Here is a 21,075-nt window from a genome sequence, read left to right as displayed (position 1 = left end):
TGGATAGTTTAATCAATGTAAAACTTTCAGCAATCTTCATCTCTGATGAAACAAATAAATTACACATCAACTGTACTTCTGGAGCTAAAAACAGTGAACATTTGGAAATGACGACATTGGGGGCATGCCAGAACACACTATCTATTACAATCAGGATCTATATTTTTTGTTCCCCAAATGCCTCAGCAAACAAATATCGCAGCTGGTCTGACACTAATTTATTTCAAGAAGGTCCAAAAGCTGACATATCTCACCCAAAATAACAGAAATGAAATAATGAACTTAAGCAGTCATGGATTAAGAAGCAAGAGAAACAATATCAAACAAAATAAGAGATAGTGAGAACAGCTGATGATGGAGTCAGACATAACACTGGAGCTGGGAGAACACAGCAGACCAGACAGCACCTGAAGGAGGATCCTGACCTGAAACATCAGCTTTCCTGCTCATCTGGTGCTGCCTGGCTTGCTGTGTTCCTCCAGCTCCACTCTGTGTTACGTCAAACAAAATAAGTTATGTCCCCAATCCTGATCAGTATTTTCATAATGCAACTGGAAATTATCCAAGTATAGCCAGGAGTGGAGAACAGAATGAAGCTCAGCTATGGTGTATGCAATTAGGTGACCTGTAGACTACAATTCCCTGCTTGGACTTTTGTGTGGGGGTGAACTATCAGTTACAGCAATTGATTTATGACTCAATCTATTCAGCAATGTTGCCAGGATTTTTCATAATTTTGACTCTTGAAAATTCAATATTTGAGGAGAAAATTATACTAAACCCATACATGTGGTAATTGCCAGGGTAGTTCAATCAACTAAGTTGTTTGCCTTTACATGAACAAGACACGCTGCTAAGATTCTGGTAGCCATGGAGCTGGACCCAAACAGGAGTAAACATAATAATGAAGATAGATTTTGGTGTGTATAAAAGGTGGAACAGGGAAAAGAAAACAATCCTGTCTGTAAATGAAAGTTATATATAAACCCACAATAAGCACACTAGAACATCCTAAACTGCAAACCTCAAAGTAAATTATGTAAACAATACAGTAAGATCACAGAAATCTAATTTCAAATGTTAGTGCTACCGAAACAAGAAATCTTAAACATTCTAAAATAATCTAATTTGCTGTTTTATACTATGACAAATCATTACAGCATAAAAAGAGATAACAAGATTTAGAGCTGGATGAACACAGCAAGCCATGCAGCACCGGAGGAGCAGGAAGGCTGACGTTTCAAACCTAGATTCTTCAGAAGAAGAAAAAGGCTTCAGACCCTTTTTCCGAAGAAGGGTCTAGGCCCGAAATGTCAGCCTTCCTGCTCCTCCGATGCTACTTCGCCTGCTGTGTTCATCCAGTTCTACACTTTGTTTTCTCAGATTCTCCAGCATCTGCAGTTCCTATCATCTCTGAAACAGCATAACAGGAAGCCATGTGGCCCATATGGACTACATAAGTTCTTCAACAACACCCCACCCTCCCAATCATACAATTCTCTATGTTGCCTCAACCGAATCTGCCTCTACATGATCCGGCAATACTGTGCAAATTAAAAATATTTGTTCCTTAGATCGGTACCCTAAGGTTCTTGATCTGACTGCAAAAAGAAGTGTTTTCTCCTATCAATCCCCAATGTTGATAAACACTGCAAAAAAATTTCTTCTTAATCATCTCCAAGGACAATTCCTACAATGTAGCTGCATAGATTAAGTTACTCAAATCCTCAGAACCATTCTCATAAATTGTATCTGCACCATACATGATACCTTTATATCCAGGGTTTTATACAGGAACATCATAACATCCTTACTATTGTACAATATTTTGTCCTTTTTATAAAACTCAGACTTCACGGTGGCTCAGTGGTCAGCATTGCTGCCTCACAGCACCAGTGACCTGAGTTCGATTGCACCCTCAGGCAACTGACTGTGTGGGAGTTTGCACATTCACCCCATGTCTGCATGGGTTTCGTCTGGGTGCTCCAGTTTCCTCCCACAGGCCAAAGATGTGCAGGGTAGGTGCACTGGCCATGCTAAATTGCCCATAGTGTCCATAAATGTTTCGGGTGATGGGTTCGACATGGGAAATGCACCTGGGTGGGATGCTCTTCAGAGGGGCGGTATGGGCTTCTAAGGCTAAATGACCTGCTTCCAAACTGTAGGGACTCTACAAAGCTAAGTGCTTTATTAACTGCATTCCACTTGCTCTTTCACATCAACAAATTGTGCAAATACACAGTGAATAGAAACAAGCAGCAGGCATATCCCATGAAAACATGTGAAACATCGGAAGGCTAATCCAGGGAGTTCATATTTAAATTGAATTCTGTGTCAGGAGATGAATTATGTAACCAAAGCTTTTATTAATCACATTTTGGATATGCAGTTTAGGAATGCTGTGGCAGCATCAGTTTACACACTTGTGTACAGAAAATAGTACTGTTGCTGTATCTGGAAACCCTCCAATATATTCAAAAGTCAATTAGAATAAACATTCAATTAGAACGTGTATGTTGAAATACTTGTCCTGTGTAATTGCAGAAGCACTTATATATGCTTTATCTATTACAGATGCAGGTGGCGATAGTACAGTAGTGACATGAGGAAAATTGAAAGTAATGGATAATATTATGTTTAAATTAAAACAAAAGCAGTGACAGTTCCAATCTCAGAGGAATCAACACATATTTCAATTGGAATGGGATAAAGAGAATTGGCATCTTGATTCAAACAGTGATACAGAACATTGCTAACCAGATTCATTGGACAGCAATTAATTTATGCTCTATCGAAACAGCAACAAGGGCTTTTGTGGCACAGTGGTAGCATCCCTATCCTTGGGCAAGGCACCCTGGGTTCAAATCCCACATGCTGCAGAGGTGTGTAATAAGACCTCTGAAGGAGGTGATTACAGAAACAGATTAAATTTTTTAATAAGTTAAAAATCAAAACAGCAGCAATCAAAATGCTGTCTTTCCATAGGAAAAAATCATTGTAACTCATCAACATTTGAAAACAAAGAGACTAACAAGTAATTAGCTTCGTGCTTTGATCATAGAGCTGGACAGCATGGAAACACAACCCTCGGTCCAATTCGTCCATGCCAACCAGATATCCTAAAGTAATGTAGACCCATTTGCCAGCATTTGGCCCATATCCTCTAAACCCTTCCTGTTCATGTATGCATCCAAATGCCTTTACGATGTTGTAATTGTACCAGCCTGTCTGTTGGACTTGTTCGATTATCCATGTGTTATCCCTGTCGAATTCTTGTCCCTCTGTCCCAAACAGAGACATGCCAGGGAATTCCTGGAGACCTGGTATTCCAATCATAATTCCATCAACAAACACATTAAATTAGACTCTGCGTACAAACCACCAAGAAACAAAACTGGACGTAATACCAATCACCCCAGGAAAGTGAGGTATATAAATAACAAGCAGCACAGAACACTGACACTTCACCGAATGTGCACTGATGATGTCACCTAGCAGGGAGATGAAACCATTTGCAACCAAACCCACTAGCTCAGTGAGTATGTCTACAACTTCATCGACAACACAAGCCACAACTCTTGAAACCTTTATGTGTGCCCTCATACCCAGAAAAACAAGCTGGTGTATTTAACGTGTGAACATGTTATGCCCACAATTCGTTGATCTTTTATGCCATGTAATAACAGTACAATGTGGAGGCCATTACAAATTTCCTCAGGTAAAATTACATATTTAAGAGACTTTCATAGAACACAATAGTACAGCACAGAACAGGCCCTTCGGCCCACAATGTTGTGCCAAACTTTCACCCTAATCCTAAAGTCTAGCTAACCTACACATCTACCTTTTACTATAATCCATATGCCTATCAAATAGCTGCTTAAATGCCCCTAATGAGGCCAACTCCACTACTCTCTCTGGCAATGCATTCCACGCCCCAACCCCTCTGAGTAAAGAACGTCTCCCCTACATCTACCTCCACTCACTTTAAAACTATGCCTTTTTGTAATAGCTACCTCCACCCTCGAAAAAAGTCTCTGGCTTTCCACTCTATGGCTCTGATCATTTTGTACACCTCTATCAAGTTACCTCTCATCCTTTGTCGTTCTAAAGAGAAAAGCCCTAGCTTTCTCAATCTTTCCTCGTAAGACCTTCCCTCCATTCCAGGCAACATCCTGGTAAATAATCTCTGCAACTTTTCCAACGTTTCCAAATCTTTCCTGTAATGAGGCGACTAGAATTGGACACAATACTCCAGATGTGGCCAAACCAGGGTTTTGTATAGCTGGAGCACAACCTCACAGCTCTTGAACTCAATCCCTCTAAGGAAAGCTAACACACCGTACGCCTTCTTAACAACTCTATCCATCGGGGTGACAGTTTTCAGGGACCTGTGAACATGAACCCCAAGATCCCTCTGTTCCTCCACACTGCCAAGAATCTTTCCGTTAACCCTGTATTCTGCTTTCAAGTTTGTCCTACCAAAATGAATCACCTCACACTTTTCAGGTTAAACTCCATCTGTCACTTCTCATCCCAGCTCTGCATCCTATCAATGTCCCTTTGAAACCTAGAAAAGCCCTCCGCACTATCCACAACTCGATGCACCTTCTTATCATCTGCAAACTTACTAATCCACCCTTCCACTCCTTCATCTAAACCATTTACAAAAACCACAAACAGAAGAGGACCCAGAACAGATCCTTGTTGCCGTTTCGATATAGCATAAATTAATTGCTCTCCAATGATTCTGGTTATCAATTCATAAAATCTATCTATTCAGCACCTTAAAATATGCTGTGATGCATTTCAATGGATTCACATGTGCATTAGGAATAAAATCATTTAACTTATACTTACTGATTGAAGAGTATTCGGGAACGAACAATGAATTTGAAGACATATTCTAAGGATTTCATCGCTTTATAAAGTTGATCTGTCACATTAGGTTTCTCTGAATTGTCCACATAGTTTTTCAGTACTGTGGTAAGTTTCCTGATTAAAAAGAAGACTAGTTCAATGCATCATTTACACATGTCCTGTTTCTTGAGAGAATTAAACCAAAGAATTCATTTTCTTCCAAAAGACTGACGACAAACTGCTCCCACCAAACATTTCTACAAAACCAAATGACTATATTTCAATGTAGCAAATGCACTGTATTTTTTTTAAAAATGGATCATAGATGCCACCAGCGCAATATTTGTTGCACACCAACATTTGCACTTAACCGAATGGCTTCTCAGCCATTCCAGATAGCAATTAAGAGTTAACTACTTTACCGTTAACCTGAGAGTCGCACACAGGCTAGACAAAATAAAGATGGCGGATTTGCTTCCTGAAAGGACGAATGAAACTGATAATTATTTTTAAAAAAAACAATCCATAGCTGTGGTCATTATTACTGAGATCAGCTTTCAATTCTATGTTTATAAATCAAGTTTCATTTCATCAGCTGCATGGGATCATAGATGTACTGCAAAACTGTTGCCTGTTAATTTCTCCAGGCGGCAATTTGTACTCAAGTAAGGCACTCAAAATTAAACAAAAATATGGGAAGATCTGGACTATAGACCTGTCTGTTTTGAAACTTTCTGAATTCATTTCTTTTATTCCTCCTAGATGTTAGGAGACTGAGAGAATTTTAACATTCTATCTACTCCATTCCCCCAAGTATTAGCTGAGAGACTAACAATAAAAGGATTATGGTCATCAGAGGATTTTTTTGTAAATATCTGAATTTCCACAAATACTCCACTGTAGAAGCCCATTACTTTCTGCTTATAACACAACATACTCTCAATAGAATAGTAAGAATGGTGAAGAATAAAATCCCAATTCACACTACATTCCAGTAATCTTTAACATGACATTGTAGACTGCTTTAATTATACCAGATCCTATACCATCCAGAATAGCATTTCCTTTTAGAATCTGTTAGCAAGCTAGGTCGTCCTAACAAGCAATTAGTATTACTGACATAGAAGAAAGGAAGCTGTGCTCTTTGAGGCTATTATTCTTAATAGCAATATCACCAAACAGAAGTTTGAGAACCAATAACAGAAATTGCTGGAAAAGCTCAACAGGTCTGGCAGCATCTGTGGAAAGACCATCACAGTTAACATTTCAAATCGAGTATTCATTCCTCAGAACCGAGCTTTTCCAGCAACTTTTAGTTTTATTTCTGATTTACAGCATCGGCAGTCCTTTCGGTTTTTAGTTAGAAGCGTGAACTACTTGGTTGATCAAAATAAAGTGTCAGACAAATGGATACTCATCTCAAAAGAGTCTCCAGATAAAGGAAGGAGCATAAACATCCAAGCCAAAATTACACATGACATGGAGAAGAATGTGACAGCACTGGCATCACAACACATTGCTTCTCCTATTCTCGTAAGTGGAGAGGTCACATGGTAAAAGGGTGCAAAATGAAAGAGGAAAGATATGCAGCAGGATTTCCAGTGAAAATCTAAAGATCAAAGGAATACATTTAAAAGGGAATTGGTTTAAATAAGTGCAGATTCAGAATCAGCTCAAGAATAAAAGATAGCAAGAAACAAAGAACAACAACTTAAGTTAAAGTCGTGACGCTAGCAAAACTGCTTTACTCCCCGTGCAGCTAAGGGTCAATACAATGCTGTTGGATAAAGAGCACTGAACAAGAGGGAAAAAACAGTAACTGAAGGGGATGAAACAATTTCAGTTAGTTAAGTGTTAAATTTTCAGTTATATTGTAATGAAAATAGAATCACAGAAATGCAAAGGTAGGCTCACAGTGCAAAAGCTACACCATCAGCAAGTTAGAGCTGGGCTTGGGTAAAATACAGACAACACCAGTGAAAAAGCTTCAGGAAAATAATAGATAATGCAATATGTATGTTGGAATGTTCTGTTCAAATCTTGCAGGTGGCAGTAACCCACCAAAGTTAGCTTTACACTTCATGATGATAAAACTGACTTGTTCTACATTCACACAATATAAACTATTGTTAATGGGAACTGCAGATGCTGGAGAATCCAACATAACAAAGTGTGAAGCGAGATGAACATAGCAGGTCAAGCAGCATCTCAGGAGCACAAAAGCCGACGTTTAGGGCCTAGACCCTTCATCAGAGAGGGGGATGGGGTGAGGGTTCTGGAATAAATAGGGAGAGAGGGGGAGGCAGACCGAAGATGAAGAGAAAAGAAGATAGGTGGAGAGGAGAGTACAGGTGGGGAGGTGATAGGTCAGTCCAGGGAAGACGGACAGGTCAAGGAGGTGGGACGACGTTAGTAGGTAGGAGATGGAGGTGCGGCTTGGGGTGGGAGGAAGGGATGGGTGAGAGGAAGAACAGGTTAGGGAGGCAGAGACAGGCTGGGCTGGTTGTGTGGTGCAGTGGGGGGAGGGGACGAACTAGGCTGGTTTTGGGATGTGGTGGGGGAAGGGGAGATTTTGAAGCTGGTGAAGTCCACATTGATGCTGTTGGGCTGCAGGGTTCCCAAGCAGAATATGAGTTGCTGTTCCTGCAACCTTCGGGTGGCATCATTGTGGCACTGCAGGAGGCCCATGATGGACATGTCATCTAAAGAATGGGAGGGGGGGTGGAAATGGTTTGCGACTGGGAGGTGCAGTTGTTTATTGCGAACCGAGCGGAGGTGTTCTGCAAAGCGGTTCCCAAGCCTCCGCTTGGTCTCCCCAATGTAGAGGAAGCCACACCGGGTACAATGGATGCAGTATACCACATTGGCAGATGTGCAGGTGAACCTCTGCTTAATGTGGAAAGTCATCTTGGGGCCTGGGATAGGGGTGAGGGAGGTGGTGTGGAGGCAAGTGTAGCATTTCCTGCGGTTGCAGGGGAAGGTGCCGGGTGTGGTGGCGTTGGAGGGCAGTGTGGAGCGAACAAGGGAGTCACGGAGAGAGTGGTCTCTCCAGAAAGCAGACAAGGGTGGGGATGGAAAAATGTCTTGGGTGGTGGGGTCGGATTGTAGATGGCGGAAGTGTCGGAAGATGATGCGTTGTATCCGGAGGTTGGTGGGTGGTGTGGGAGAATGAGGGGGATCCTCTTTGGGCGGTTGTGGCGGGGGCGGGGTGTGAGGGATGTGTTGCCGGAAATGCAGGAGACGCGGTCAAGGGCGTTCTCGATCACTGTGGGGGGAAAGTTGCGGTCCTTGAAGAACTTGGACATCTGGGATGTGCGGGAGTGGAATGCCTCATCCTGGGGGCAGATGCGGCGGAGGTGGAGGAATTGGGAATAGGGGATGGAATTTTTGCAGGAGGGTGGGTGGGAGGAGGTGTATTCTAGGTAGCTGTGGGAGTCGGTGGGCTTGAAATGGACATCAGTTACAAGCTGGTTGCCTGAGATGGAGACTGCGAGGTCCAGGAAGGTGAGGCATGTGCTGGAGATGGCCCAGGTGAACTGAAGGTTGGGGTGGAAGGTGTTGGTGAAGTGGATGAACTGTTCGAGCTCCTCTGGGGAGCAAGAGGCGGCGCTGATACAGTCATCAATGTAACAGAGGAAGAGGTGGGGTTTGGGGCCTGTGTAGGTGCGGAAGAGGGACTGTTCCACGTAACCTACAAAGAGGCAGGCATAGCTGGGGCCCATGCGGGTGCCCATGGCCATCCACTTTGTCTGTAGGAAGTGGGAGGAATAAAAAGGGAAGTTATTGAGGGTGAGGACGAGTTCGGCTAGGCGGATGAGGGTGTCGGTGGAGGGGGACTGGTCGGGCCTGCGGGACAGGAAGAAGCGGAGGGCCTTGAGGCCATCTGCATGTGGAATACAGGTGTATAGGGACTGGACGTCCAGCTCTTCCCCTCCACCCACTGCACCCCAAAACCAGTCCAGCCTGTCTCTGCCTCCCTAACCTGTTCTTCCTCTCACCCATCCCTTCCTCCTACCCCAAGCCGCACCTCCATCTCCTACCTACTAACCTCATCCCACCTCCTTGACCTGTCCATCTTCCCTGGACTGACCTATCCCCTCCCCACCTATACTCTCCTCTTCACCTATCGTCTTTTCTCTCCATCTTCGGTCCGCCTCCCCCCTCTCCCTATTTATTCCAGAACCCTCACCCCATCCCCCTCTCTGATGAAGGGACCGCAACTTTCCCCCCACAGTGATCGAGAACGCCCTTGACCGCGTCTCCCGTATTTCCCGCAACACATCCCTCACACCCCGCCCCCACCACAACCGCCCCAAGTGGATCCCCCTCGTTCTCACACACCACCCTACCAACCTCCGGATACAACGCATTATCCTCCGACACTTCCGCCATTTACAATCCGACCCCACCACCCAAGACATTTTTCCATCCCCACCCCTGTCTGCTTTCCGGAGAGACCACTCTCTCCGTGACTCCCTTGTTCACTCCACACTGCCCTCCAACCCCACCACACCCGGCACCTTCCCCTGCAACCGCAGGAAATGCTACACTTGTCCCCACACCTCCTCCCTCACCCCCAGCCCAGGCCCCAAGATGACTTTCCACATTAAGCAGAGGTTCACCTGCACATCTGCCAATGTGGTATACTGCATCCACTGTACCCGGTGCGGCTTCCTCTACATTGGGGAAACCAAGCGGAGGCTTGGGGACCGCTTTGCAGAACACCTCCGCTCAGTTCGCAACAAACAACTGCACCTCCCAGTCGCAAACCATTTCCACTCCCCCTCCCATTCTCTAGATGACATGTCCATCATGGGCCTCCTGCACTGCCACAATGATGCCACCCGAAGGTTGCAGGAACAGCAACTCATATTCCGCCTGGGAACCCTGCAGCCATATGGTATCAATGTGGACTTCACCAGTTTCAAAATCTCCCCTTCTGCATCCCTATACCAGCCCAGTTCGTCCCATCCCCCCACTGCACCACACAACCAGCCCAGCTCTTCCCCCCCCACCCACTGCATCCCAAAACCAGTCCAACCTGTCTCTGCCTCCCTAACCGGTTCTTCCTCTCACCCATCCCTTCCTCCCACCCCAAGCCGCGCCCCCAGCTACCTACTAACCTCATCCCACCTCCTTGACCTGTCCGTCTTCCCTGGACTGACCTATCCCCTCCCTACCTCCCCACCTACACTCTCTCCACCTATCTTCTTTACTCTCCATCTTCGGTCCGCCTCCCCCCCTCTCCCCCTATTTATTCCAGTTCCCTCTCCCCATCCCCCTCTCTGATGAAGGGTCTAGGCCCGAAACATCAGCTTTTGTGCTCCTGAGATGCTGCTTGGCCTGCTGTGTTCATCCAGCCTCACATTTTATTATCTATAAATAAGTATGTTGGTTAGTTCTACTTAATATTCATTCCTTTTAAAGAAAAGTAAAACAAAATATGACCTATCAAGCTAGATTTCAGTCTGTGAGCTGACTTGTATAGTAATAACATCGTAACAGTAAAAACACTAGCTATTGTAATAAAAGGCCAACTAATCAGAAGGCATGAATATGCATGCAGATTTTAAAGCAGAGATCACTTGAAACACTTACGTGTAAGCCAAGGTTGCGCTAAAGTGCTTTTTGATATAGGTTTCAAGTACAGGGTTGAAATGCTGAAATTTCCTATCAGCAATAAGTCCAATAATAAATACCTGTATTTTTGAAAGAAACAGCATTCATTGAGACTATAACTTAAGTCTGTATCTTATTACTTAGTATGTTGTAGATGGCAAATTAGATTGTAAAAATAAAATAACTATCTTAAAATAATTTTGATATATTTAACATTATTTTTCTCACAAAGAAGGGCATGATTCTGCTGTTGGTAAAACAAATTAAAAATACTTGTATTAAAGCTCATGTAGCATTTTTAAATAGCAAAATGTCCCAATCAACTTTACATGAGTCTACTAAACAATATTGCGACACTCAGCCACATAAAAGAGATATTAGTTCAAGACACAAAAACTGCAAGGTTTTTTTTTAAACTCCCTAACTGTCTCAGCACACATAACTAGAGCTTCCCTTTTATTTTCTGCTTATACTGAAGTCATTCCTGCTCCCCAAATCCCTAGTTGTAACCTCTTGTCACCTCCCTGTCTTTCCAGTTTCAGTATTTTCTTCATAAAGTAAAATAGTAGGTAACGAAGTGAAGAGTTATGGAAATTTCTCAGATAATTAGAAAGCAACTAATTGTAAATGGTTAACCAGGAATCAACCATAAAAAAAAGGATTGATCATCAAAATTCTAATCATTTTCCCCCCATGGTAAATGTTTTTTTTTCCAGAAGCAGCCTTAACTATGCTGTCTGAAGGAAGATCCTATTGTCTAATGTACAACGTGTTCAATTTCCAAAACTGTATCAGGTAGAAAATGCAAAGCTAATGGGAAAAGTCAGTGGAGTGGCTCTTCGTCTGTAGTGGAACCAGCACAGACATAACAGGTTTAATGGCCTATTTCAGTGCAGTAATTCCATAACATCAGCACAATTGCTTCACAGATTTGTCTTCACCTCTGGCAATATCTATCGTTATTGTTCAAAACTGGATTTAAGGCAAGCTATTAGACAAACCTCAAATATTTCTTTCAACTGAATAATCCAGATCAGTTTAGAACAAGGTTATAACAAAGTTTACTACATAAATAATAAAAATGAAAATGCCACACAGAAATCTCTGATGTAAATCAATTCCGAAAACACCTCAAACAAAAATTTGTAAAGTGGTTCACAAGAGACATGTCATCTTTAAATCTTCTGCGATGTACCCAACATCGCTGCACCACTTACTCATAATAAGTACAAGCAGGAGAATTAAATTTAAACTGTTCACTGTATCATCGAAAGTACTAATGAAGTAGGCACGAAATAGATTCCATTAAAAAAAAATACTTAAAACAGCAGTTTGGGAAATAAAAAACCAAAATCTATTTAGTTGTAAGTCAGAACATTTTCAATAGATCGTCTGTAATACTGGCATTAACTAATCTACAAAGGAAGAAAAAGAATGGCCAACGCAACTGATTTTGTAGCCAAGTGTACCTCTATCATTTCCAAGAATATTTTTCAAACATTCACGTTTAAAACAGGAGTCAATTCATAAATCAGAAATTATGACTTGTTTAACAAGATTTAAATGGAAAGGAAATTATAATCGTTTGAAAAATGAAGCTTACCAAAGAATCAAATACTAAGGTGTCAAAAGTGTCGCTGTCAGAATTCTCCATCATGATGTTAAAAAGTGCATCAAGTGTATCTTGCAAAAACTGAAAGAAAATGGCTTAGATTAGAACAAGCACAAACAAATGAAATATTAAATGTTTATTTCTTTTATGTTCCAAGAATAGCACTATGCCAGTGATAGTTTAACTATATCTCTATTTTACATACAACAGAGGGAAGTGAATTTAATTTTTTAATGTCTTCTATATTCTTCCTTATTTTCTTATATCTTCTAAAAATAGAAGTAACACCTATTTAATTACCCTGTTCTTGTATTCTTGAACATTTTTCTGCAAACTTTAAACCTAGTTCCCTCTCAAGTGTGACAACTGACCTTGGCCTCAACAACTACTTAAAACAATCTTCAAAACGCCAGTTACCATTCTGTAGCTTTTCCGTTTGGTACTATCCTTTAAATCTAGGTCTCAGTACCTCCAGATAACATACAAAGTTGCATCTTATAATACTACTGCACGCTCCATAATATCCCACTAGCAACAATGATGAAATGAATCCACATTTTGACAGACACTGGAAAATGATACAAGAATCAGCACAATATAACATTCTGCTCCTGAAGTCTACAGCATGTGACTCTAGGTCTGCAAAGACCATTTCTTTTTTGCATTCTTAAAATACGTAAACTAATTACAGATCAGGCTATGAAGATTTTAAATTTTAAAACCAAATTATATTTGATCTGCCCCAAACTGATGCCCTCCACTTGGTGCCTGACACTCTCGTCTCAAGATGCTGCCTAAACCAAATGATTTAGGCTGAATACAGATAGAGTATACACTATTCAGGTCAAATACAATCTAATCAATATCAGAATAATTGCCAACCATGATGTTGCCTGCTGTTTCATATGATTAGTATTTTATCTCTGTCCAGTTCCTGTACAAAATTATTCAAATCATCAGTTCCTTGACATCGAAGCATGGCAGAGGGAAGAAATTACTGCCTTCTGGAACACAGAGTCCAAAGTGGAAGACTATGAAATTGGAAAATTTTCAAAAACTGTTAAATAACTGGGAAAGGATGCAAAGGTGAACTTGGGGATCTGCTTCAGAGCGTGGGATGTGGAATCTTCACAGTATAATAATGCAGAATGTAGAGTGCTGAGAAAAAAAAAGTGACAGGGATTGTCTTGGTCATGGCGCAGATAGTATTGAAAGTACAAGAAGCAGTGTGTAGGTATGTAAATGCAGAGAGAAAATTCCACAAGAAGCCACAGTAAATTATTGTCACTTATTGTGTGACAGGTCCAATGAGGGATATCAGAATTTGGAAAATTGCATCACTTAAAGTTGATCCTGCTTCACATGTGTTCCAATTGGCGCAATCCCCAGCATTTTGAACCAGGCCATTGTTTAAAGTTCCTACATTTTTGGGAATTTTTTTATTCATTTAAGGGATGTAGGTAAAGTTGGCTAGGCCAATATTTCTTACACATCCCAATTTTACTCTTGAGATATTGGTGGTTTCGTGAACCGCTGCAGCCCATTTGGCACATATATAGTGAGTATGAATAAATGAAATACGAATAGTCCTTGAATTTTGTGCTCAAGTATAACAGATAACAACATGGGTATGGAACACTTTGCCTGCAACGGTAGTAGATTCGCCAACTTTAAGTACATTTAAGTCGTCATTGGACAAGCATATGGACGTACATGGAATAGTGTAGGTTAGATGGGCTTCAGATCGGTATGACAGGTCAGCACATCGAGGGCCGAAGGGCCTGTACTGTGCTGTAATGTTCTATGTTCTATATTTACAAACTGTTAGGGAAGAAATCTGTGGATTTAGACCTAGCAGAGAAGAACAACTGATATATTTCCAAGTTAGGATGGGCAGGAGCTTGAACAAGAACTTGCAGATGGTGGTGACCCATGTATCTGCTGTCATTGTCATTATGTGGTTGTGAACTTGAAAGGCACCATCTAAGAAGCTAAGTTGCTACTGAACATCAGTGAAGAGAGTGAATGTTTGTGGATGTCGGGTCAACCAAGTGAGCTGGTTTGTCCTGGATGGTTTCAAGTGGAAAGTATTCCAACATACTCCTGACATGAAACTTGTAGACATGGGCAGACTTTGGGGAATCAGGAGCTCAGATCTGCTCTCGTGGCCAAAGTACATACCTAGCTTGTCCAATTGAGTTTCTGTTCAACGGTAAAGCATCTCTCCTGTGCACTCCACTCCTACCCACTTTGCCCATCCCCACTGCCAGTTAGTGATGTTAGTGCAGGGTTCAGAAATGCTAACTCCATTGAATGGCAAGAAGCAATGGACAGAATCAGTCATTGGAAATCATCATTGCCTGGCACTTACTTGGCTCAAATTTTACTTGCTCTAATTACATGGAAAGGCACATCCTCATACCAACATCAAACAGCTTCTAGTTATTTAAACACTTCCTGTAACACTTTAAAAATAGAGGATATATTTAATACACTTAGCCATAGACTGATAAAAAGACCAAAATCAGTGGTATAGTGGACAGTGAAGATGATTATCTAAGATTACTAGGAGATCTTGATCAATTGGGTCAATGGGCTAACAAATAGCAGATGGAGTTTAATTTGGAAAAATGTAAGGTATCGAACTTTCACAGAACTTGTACGATTAAAGGTAGGGTCCAGGGTAGCGCTGTAGAACAGGGAGATGCAAGGGTTCAGGTACATAATTGAAATTTGAGCCACAGGTAGACAGAGTGATTAAGAAGGCTTTTTGCACATGTGCCTTCATTGCTCAGAAGAGTAGGAGTTGTGATGTCATGTTGAAGTTGTACAGGATGTTGTTAAGGATTCTTCCAGAGTACCGTGTATAGTTCTGATCACCCTGCTATAAATATTATTAAATTGGAGAAGGTTCAGAAAAAAATTTTACAGGATGTTGCCAGGTTCGAGTTATAAACAAAATAGACTGATAGACTAGGACCTTTTTTCACTGGATTGGAGGAGGTTGAGGGGTGACATTATTGAAATTTATAAAATCATGAGGAATGTAGATAACAAGGTTTGATTCCCTATGTTGGGGGAGTTCAAAACTAGGGGGCATATTTTTAAGATCAGGAAAAAATTTTAAAAAGGATATGAGGGGGACCATTTCACACAGAGCGGTTAGTGCATGCAATAAACTGCCAGAGGAAGTGGTGGATGCTGGTACAGTTACAAAGACATTTGGGTACATACATGAATAGGAAAGGTTTGGCAGGATAAGGCCAAATGCAAGCAAGTGGGACTAGTTTAGTGTGGAATTATGGTCGACGTGGACTAGTTGGAGTGAAGGGTCTGTTTACACTCATGGCATAGGGTCATACAGCATGAAAAATGTAACATGGTGAATATCTCCTGAATGGGTAGCTGGGAAGAAGTGGCATAACCAATAGGAAATGGTGGTCAACATGAAAGATTAAGCTGTGAAGTCCAAGATGATATTTCCACATATTGGGAATAAAGTTTGAAGGATTAAGGAATTCAAAACTAAATAGCAAGTATAAATGTGGCACAAAAAGTAGGAAGCATTACAGAAATGGCATCATGACAACAGCGTGACAGGAAATTGTTACAGGACGTACAAGTTTAAGTACACATAATATTGCCCAGCCAATTGTTGAATGCACTTTGTTTTTACAATATAGAGGATGACAACGGAATTAGGAGAAATCAGAAATACTCTACTGCATCAACGAATGGCTTCATTCTGCAAACTGAACCAATATAAGCAACTACATCCAAATAAAAAACAAATCCAAACATAACATCTTACGTTCAAAACTACATTTGTAAATGTAACAGCACTGACTTTAAAAAGAATCATGTTGGACAAGAAGTACATACACTCAAAAATGCTCCTCCAGGCTTCCTCTTGACCCACAACATTTCTCCAGAAAAGTGCATTCTAAATGGTGTTTTAATTTCTTATATACAACTTAAGTGTCATTGATTTGCATTCAAAGGTTATTTTCATTAATGCTTGCTGTCAATTAATGTACTTCAAAATAAATAATAAGTTTATTCTGGCTGCATCAGTCTGATGAAATGGTATTCTTCACCTTTTAGGAGAAACAGGAGAACACAATGTGCATTCTACGTCTCCAAGGAACTAAGTCCCAGAATTCAGAAGCTAACTTTTAAATCTGGGCAAATTAACACTCACACACATAATGTTGCAGATTTCATGGGAAAGTGGTCTTCATCACAGTGAATGAAGCTCAAAGTGTTGAAAAAAAGCCTGAAATGTAGCAATCTTCCTGGTCATTTGACTCAATAGAACACACTGATCAACTGATACAAATTGCTGTTTGAAATCTCACCTGAAAGCACTCTCCTGGAACTAAAAAATTCCTTTTTCTCAGACTAGATCTCAAACTTTGTTATGGATGGGTCGCATTCCAATACTTTGTCAGCATAAAATTTTTCAAATGAATTATGATTAACATTCAACTTCTGAAATATGGGATCTAGTTCATTGGAGATGACATACAAGATACCTGTGACGAGTTTGGAGCAGGTATAATGTCTTTCAAAGTTACACATCTGCAGAAATGTAAAGCAGATACCGTGATATCTATAAAAAGGAAATCTACCAAAACTGAAAATATGTAACATGGGGAAGTGTGAAATGACAAACTTTGGAAGGTAGATTGAGTAGAAGCAATCTTTAAAAGGGGAGTCAGGAACAGAAGTTCACAGATACAAACCATTAAAAATAGCAAGACAAGATGATAAGGTTCTTAAAATAATTATATTGGACCCCGAAACAAACAGAGAACAAAGCTGGAAAAACACAGCAGGTCTGACAGCATCTGCTAAGAGAGAAATAGAGTTAATATTTTGGCTCGAGTATGACTCATAACTTGATTGAATTTAATATAAAATTTGACAGTGAGAAACTTGGGCCAGAAACTGTGGTTAATTTAAATAAAGGCAATTACAATGAAATGAAGATACAGTTATCTAAAATGAACAGGGTGAGTACAATAGCAAGAACAGTCAGCAAGCAGCAGCAGACCTTTAAGGAGGCAAGTCATGACTCTCAGCAAAAATATATCCCAGTAAGAAAGAGCAATTCAAAGAGAGATAAAACAACCATGGCTAACCAAGAAAGTTGAAGAGATTATTTAGTTGAAAAAAAGGATATGAAGGAGGCCAAAGTCAATGACAGCTCCAAAAACTGGAATTGATTCAGAATCCTGCAAAGAAGATAATAAGGCAGAAAAAAAACCTACAAAGGGCAAACAAGTGAGGATAACAAACAATGACATCTAGAGCTACTTCTAATGTTTCAAAAGGAAGCGAGAGGTCAAAGTAAACATAGGGACCTTACAAAATGCATCTAGGGATATAGTTTTGGGGAAACAAGGAAATGGCAGCATCAGTCTTTAAGGTAGAAAATACATCAAACATTCCATTAATAGTAAAGAGCACAGGAGCAATTAAGTTCAATCACCATCACTAAAGTAGTTAATTAGACAAACCAATGAGCCGAAAAGCAGATATGTTCCGCCAGGCATAATGATTTTCATACTATGATGTTTAAAAGGAAACTACAGAGATAATAGGTTGCCATTTTCTAAAAATCATTGGATTCCATTGGATGTTGTCCATATGGATTTTAATGAAATATTTGACAAGGTCCCATGTGGCAGACTGGTCAAAAAGGTAAAAGACCATGTAAAAGTAAAGTTGGATCCAAAGCTGGTTCAGCAACAGGAAATAAAGGGTTATAGTCGACGGCATCCCTTGCAAATAGAAAGCTGTTTCAAGTGGTGTTCCGTAGGGCTCGGTATTGGGATCCCTGCTGTTTGTTGTATACATTGAGATTTGGACTTGAATGTGGGGGCACAACTGGGAAAATTTCAAAGAACACAAAAATTGGCCATGTAGTGGATAGTACAGAGGATACCTATAAATGCCAAAAATTATATCGACAGGTTGGTAGATGGACAGCAAAGTAGCAGATTGAATTCAGCTCTGATGAGTATGAGGTAATGCATTTACAGAGGTCAAACAATACAAGAGAATACACAAAAAACACGAATATACAGAGGGGCAGACAAAGTGAGAGATCTTGTCGTGCATGTGCACAGTTTCTTGAAAGTTTAGGTAAGAGTATAAATGTGGCATAGGGAATGCTCTCATTCATTGGCAGAGGCACCGCATATAAGAGATATAATGATGAAACTGTTTACGACACTGGTGAGGCCACAACTCGAGTATGCTGCAGCTGTACAAAGCTCTGGTGCGGCCGCACTTGGAGTATTGCGTACAGTTCTGGTCACCGCATTATAAGAAGGATGTGGAAGCTTTGGAAAGGGTGCAGAGGAGATTTACTAGGATGTTGCCTGGTATGGAGGGAAGGTCTTACAAGGAAAGGCTGAGGGATTTGAGGCTGTTTTCATTAGAGAGAAGAAGGTTGAGAGGTGACTTAATTGAAACATATAAAATAATCAGAGGGTTAAATAGGGTGGATAGGGAGAGCCTTTTTTCCTAGGATGGTGACGGCAAACACGAGGGGGCATAGCTTTAAATTGAGGCGTGAAAGATATAGGACAGATGTCAGAGGTAGTTTCTTTACTCAGGCAGTAGTAAGGGAATGGAACGCTTTGCCTGCAACGGTAGTAGATTCGCCAACTTTAGGTACATTTAAGTCGTCATTGGATGAGCATATGGACGTACATGGAACAGTGTAGGTTAGATGGGCTTTAGATCGGTAAGACAGGTCGGCACAACATCGAGGGCCGAAGGGCCTGTACTGTGCTGTAATGTTCTATGTTATTGTGTACAGATCTGGTCATCACATTACAGAAAAGACATGAGAGTGCAGATGAAATTTACTAGAACGTTGCCAGGCCTGGAGAATTGTAGCTACAAGGAGAGCCTGAGAGGTTGGAGTTGTTTTTGTTGGACTTGAGAAGGCTGAAGGGTGACATGATTGAGGAGTAAGACAGTAGACAGGAGGAAGTTGTTTCACTGGACAGAGAATTCAGAAATCTCAAGGGTCATAGGCTCAAGCCATGTGGTAGAAGGATTAGAGAAGATGTGAGGAAAATATTTTTATGCAGAGGTTGTTGGGTATCTGGATTTTGCTGCCTGGGTTGCTGGATGATGCAAAGGCTTTACACTCTTTTAAAAAATACATAGATCTGCACCTTAAGTGCTCTAAGCTGTAGGGCTAAAGGCCATGTGCAGGAAGATGTGACTAGTAACGGCATCAGAGTATTTTTGTCTTGGGATGGCCCTTCTATGCTGTGTCATTTCTATGGTTCTATGACTCTATGATTCTACCAAACAACTGGAAAACTGCTCATGGGACACTCCTATTCAAAAATGGATAGGAGGCAAAAAACAGGTAAGTATATGTCAATTAGCCTAATATCTATTGTTGGAAAAATTATTATATTCAATTATTAACAAAGTAATATCAGAACGTTTGGAATATAACTTCATCAAGCAGAGTCAGCTTGGCTTCAAGAAAGGGAAATCATGTCTGACTAAGTTACTGGAACTTTCTGAGGAACTCATCAGCCAGAGCGAATAAAGAGGAACCAGATGAGGTGTTGGATTTGGACATCCAGAAGGTGTTCGACGACGAGGTAAATCACAAAAAGTTAAATCATAAGATGTCACTGTTGGAAGTAGTACATTGACAATGATGAGAGAATTGACGCGTAGGCAAAATACAAGTGGAAATCAGGGGTTCTTTTGTAGGTTGATGATCCGCGACCAGTAGGGTTCCGTGGGGATCAGTGTGGGGGCCGCAAGTATTTACAATATATATTAATGACTTAGAGGAAAAAAAATGTAAACAGACTGTACTGTAGGTAAATTTGCCTAAGACCAAAAACGGGTCCAAAGTCAGGTTACGACAGACATACAATTTATAGAGTGTTATTGATCGATTAAACAAGTGGGTAAAGAGTTAGCAAATGTAGTATCATGTGAGGAAAATGCATTTAAATTGCTATAATTTAACTTTCTGGACCTCCCCAGCCTCCTTCACCTATTGGCCTGTCCTAGTATTCCCTTTATATGTGGTTGTACTTTAACTCTACCTTTCAAGTTCCCATACCTACCAGAGATTACAACAACCAGCTTTAGCTGACAGTTAATATTCTTCTGCAGTTTGAATAGAACATGGGATCAGAGGTGGCCATGTGGGTTGATGAAGCTGATAAAACCAATGTGCAGTGGTCTCCTTTTTCATGGCATTCTTCCCACAGCTGCTCAACTGTGAAGATCATGCCAATTGTAACTCTTTCATTGCTGGAAGTACATTAGTGTTTAAGGATAGTCAAGCAATACACTGTTATTAACTGTAAGAGATATCAGGCAAGAAGATTCGATGCACTTAGCTTTACTCAGCATAAATCCCTACAGACTATTAGATAGAGCACCGATAAATAGTGCTCACAGTTTTGCCATAAAATCCAAATATCCCCTGACACAAGGGCTGTTAGGGATTATTACAATGGAATCAAAAAGGAAACAGATTCATCAGCAAAACAAACAGTAAAAATTGAAAACAAAGGCACAGGAGACCCCAATGAACAGATAAATGAGATGAGTGGAACCCGATCTTCTTCACCAGGGAAAATACCAAAAGGGAAATCTAAACACTACAGGAAACATGAAACATCTTAATACTAAACCCTCAACTGGAGAAGCCTGATGAAGCTCCAGGTAAGATGTTATACCATCTGAACTTAGCAGCCAGCAGAATCCAGCACTCTTCGAGCTACCTCTCACTATATTATGAGTAAATTATCTACTAGATCATTTCTAAGTTATTACAAATTATTGATAAAGTATTAGTATCTTTAAATTTAGTGATAACAGTACAAAGTCACCAGCAAGGAGATCTTGTTAAACTTGAATGAAATGTGAATTTGGCGTACAGTCTGGGGAAAAACAAAACCACAGATGAGGAGCTTCAACTG

The 21,075-nt window shown here is 40.8% G+C and overlaps 1 protein-coding gene across 2 annotated transcripts in view; it reads right to left on the bottom strand.

Annotated features, from left to right (window-relative positions):
• dock1 (dedicator of cytokinesis 1) overlaps window positions 1–21,075 on the bottom strand; it is a 562,483-nt gene that overhangs the window by 381,973 nt on the left and 159,435 nt on the right. For both annotated transcript variants that reach the window (XM_048551079.2, XM_048551080.2), the window contains exons 20-22: window positions 12,083–12,172; window positions 10,459–10,559; window positions 4,861–4,995 (exon numbers count right to left, since the gene is read on the bottom strand). In XM_048551079.2, coding sequence (XP_048407036.1) covers window positions 4,861–4,995; window positions 10,459–10,559; window positions 12,083–12,172 — 326 coding nt within the window. The remainder of the gene's footprint in view (window positions 1–4,860; window positions 4,996–10,458; window positions 10,560–12,082; window positions 12,173–21,075) is intronic.

This window comes from Stegostoma tigrinum, chromosome 20 (genome assembly GCF_030684315.1).
Source record: "Stegostoma tigrinum isolate sSteTig4 chromosome 20, sSteTig4.hap1, whole genome shotgun sequence".
NCBI classification, from domain to species: domain Eukaryota; kingdom Metazoa; phylum Chordata; class Chondrichthyes; order Orectolobiformes; family Stegostomatidae; genus Stegostoma; species Stegostoma tigrinum.
This window is presented reverse-complemented; position numbering and strand designations above follow the sequence as displayed.